Source organism: Bison bison, unplaced genomic scaffold, assembly GCF_000754665.1.
Source record: "Bison bison bison isolate TAMUID 2011002044 unplaced genomic scaffold, Bison_UMD1.0 scf7180017858151, whole genome shotgun sequence".
Lineage (NCBI taxonomy): Eukaryota > Metazoa > Chordata > Mammalia > Artiodactyla > Bovidae > Bison > Bison bison.
The window spans coordinates 1-1457 of NW_011488724.1; the positions used below are offsets into that span (position 1 = coordinate 1).

The window sequence follows — 1457 nt, forward strand, 5'->3', positions numbered from 1 at the left end:
CTGCTACAAACTCAATCTCCAGGTATACTTCCCACCACCCACCGTGGAACACTCGTGCAGCCTCCATCTCCCTAACACACCAATGCTTAAAAGTCTAAGTCCTGTTCATGCTCTTCTTCTGTCTGCAACGCCAGCACCCCTGCCCAGATCTTTGTCCTTCAAGGCCTGATTCAATGCCACCTCTTCCATGACGACAGCTCCCGAGATCATGTGAGTTTGGTCCCTGTGCATTTGGTCTCTGTGCTCAGGACTCTTCTCTTCTGTTACGAACAGACTGAGCATCCTGTGACCAGAGACCATGTCACCATCACTCACTCATTTAATGAGCAGCCTCTGAGAACCAGGAACCCATGCGCTGAAGATTTCACGGCAACAAGTGAGTTGTAGTCCCTGCCCATCAGGGCGGGACAGACACCCTGAAGGGGAAGTGGTGGGAAGAGAGGAAGCCCTTACCCAGTGTGGGCAGGACCAGCTTTGTGGCACCCACCCTCCAGTTCCTCACAACGGGCACTAAGTGTGACCAACGTGGGCGAAGGAGGGAAAGCTGCGGGGCCCGCTGCCAGGGGGAAGAGGAGCCCAAGCTGCGGGGCCATCACCCTCGCACACTGACCTGAGCTGGGAGAAACTGCTGGCTGGACGACAGAGCCCCCCACAGACAAATGCTCCCCGGAGAGAGGGGCCAGGGCAGCGGTCTTTGCCCCTGGGGGTGGGGGAAGCAGGCTCAGTCCTCCCGTGCTGGTGGGCCGGGCGCGGGGCGTCCCGGCTGCGCCGTCCTTCTTCTTCATGCTCTAAAAAGAGGGGAGGAATGAGCATCGGTCAGCTCTGCTGGACCCCACTGCCATCAGAAAACTTCACAAGGTGACCCCGGGGCCCCAAATGTCTGCGTCACCAGGACGCGCAGCAGCCATCCACGCAGCATTTTCACCTTGAAAAGCTGTTTGTAAGAATCTTTAAAGCTGAACATATGACCTGATGCCTCTGCCATTCCACTCCTACATGGACCCAACAGAAATACATACACGTGGGCACCAAAGACACCATCTGCACACTGACAGCAGCGCTCCTGTAACAGCCCCAAACCGGAGACAGCCCCGATGCCCACCATCAGGTAACTGCGTTCCTTCTCATAATGCAGCCTGCCACCACCACGAGGATAAACCGACTACACTCAACAATATGGATGCTCTCACACATGCCAGGCTGAGTAAACGAAAGGAGCCATACATAAAGGAGTATGAGGTGTGTGAGTCAATCAATAAAACGTTAAAAACAACATCAGGATAGTGCTCACTCTGTCCTGCGGAAGAGAGCAGGGGAGGGGCTTCCAGAGTGCTGAGAGCCATCCACGTCTTCATCTGGGGGCTAGCTTGTGTGAGCAAACTTGTGTTTTCAACATTTATTTCCTCATCTTCAGCTGCACTGGGTCCTCACGGCTGTGCATGGGCTTTCTCTCAGTG

General features: G+C 55.1%; 1 protein-coding gene across 1 annotated transcript in view; it reads right to left on the reverse strand.

Annotated features, from left to right (window-relative positions):
* Positions 1-6: 6 nt before the first annotated feature.
* Positions 7-1457, reverse strand: part of NECAP2 (NECAP endocytosis associated 2) — a 9644-nt gene continuing 8193 nt past the window's right edge. Inside the window, exons 5-6 of the mRNA XM_010862508.1 lie at positions 1292-1332; positions 7-788 (exon numbers count right to left, since the gene is read on the reverse strand). Of these exons, the coding sequence (XP_010860810.1) occupies positions 450-788; positions 1292-1332 (380 nt within the window). The 3' untranslated portion in view covers positions 7-449. The remainder of the gene's footprint in view (positions 789-1291; positions 1333-1457) is intronic.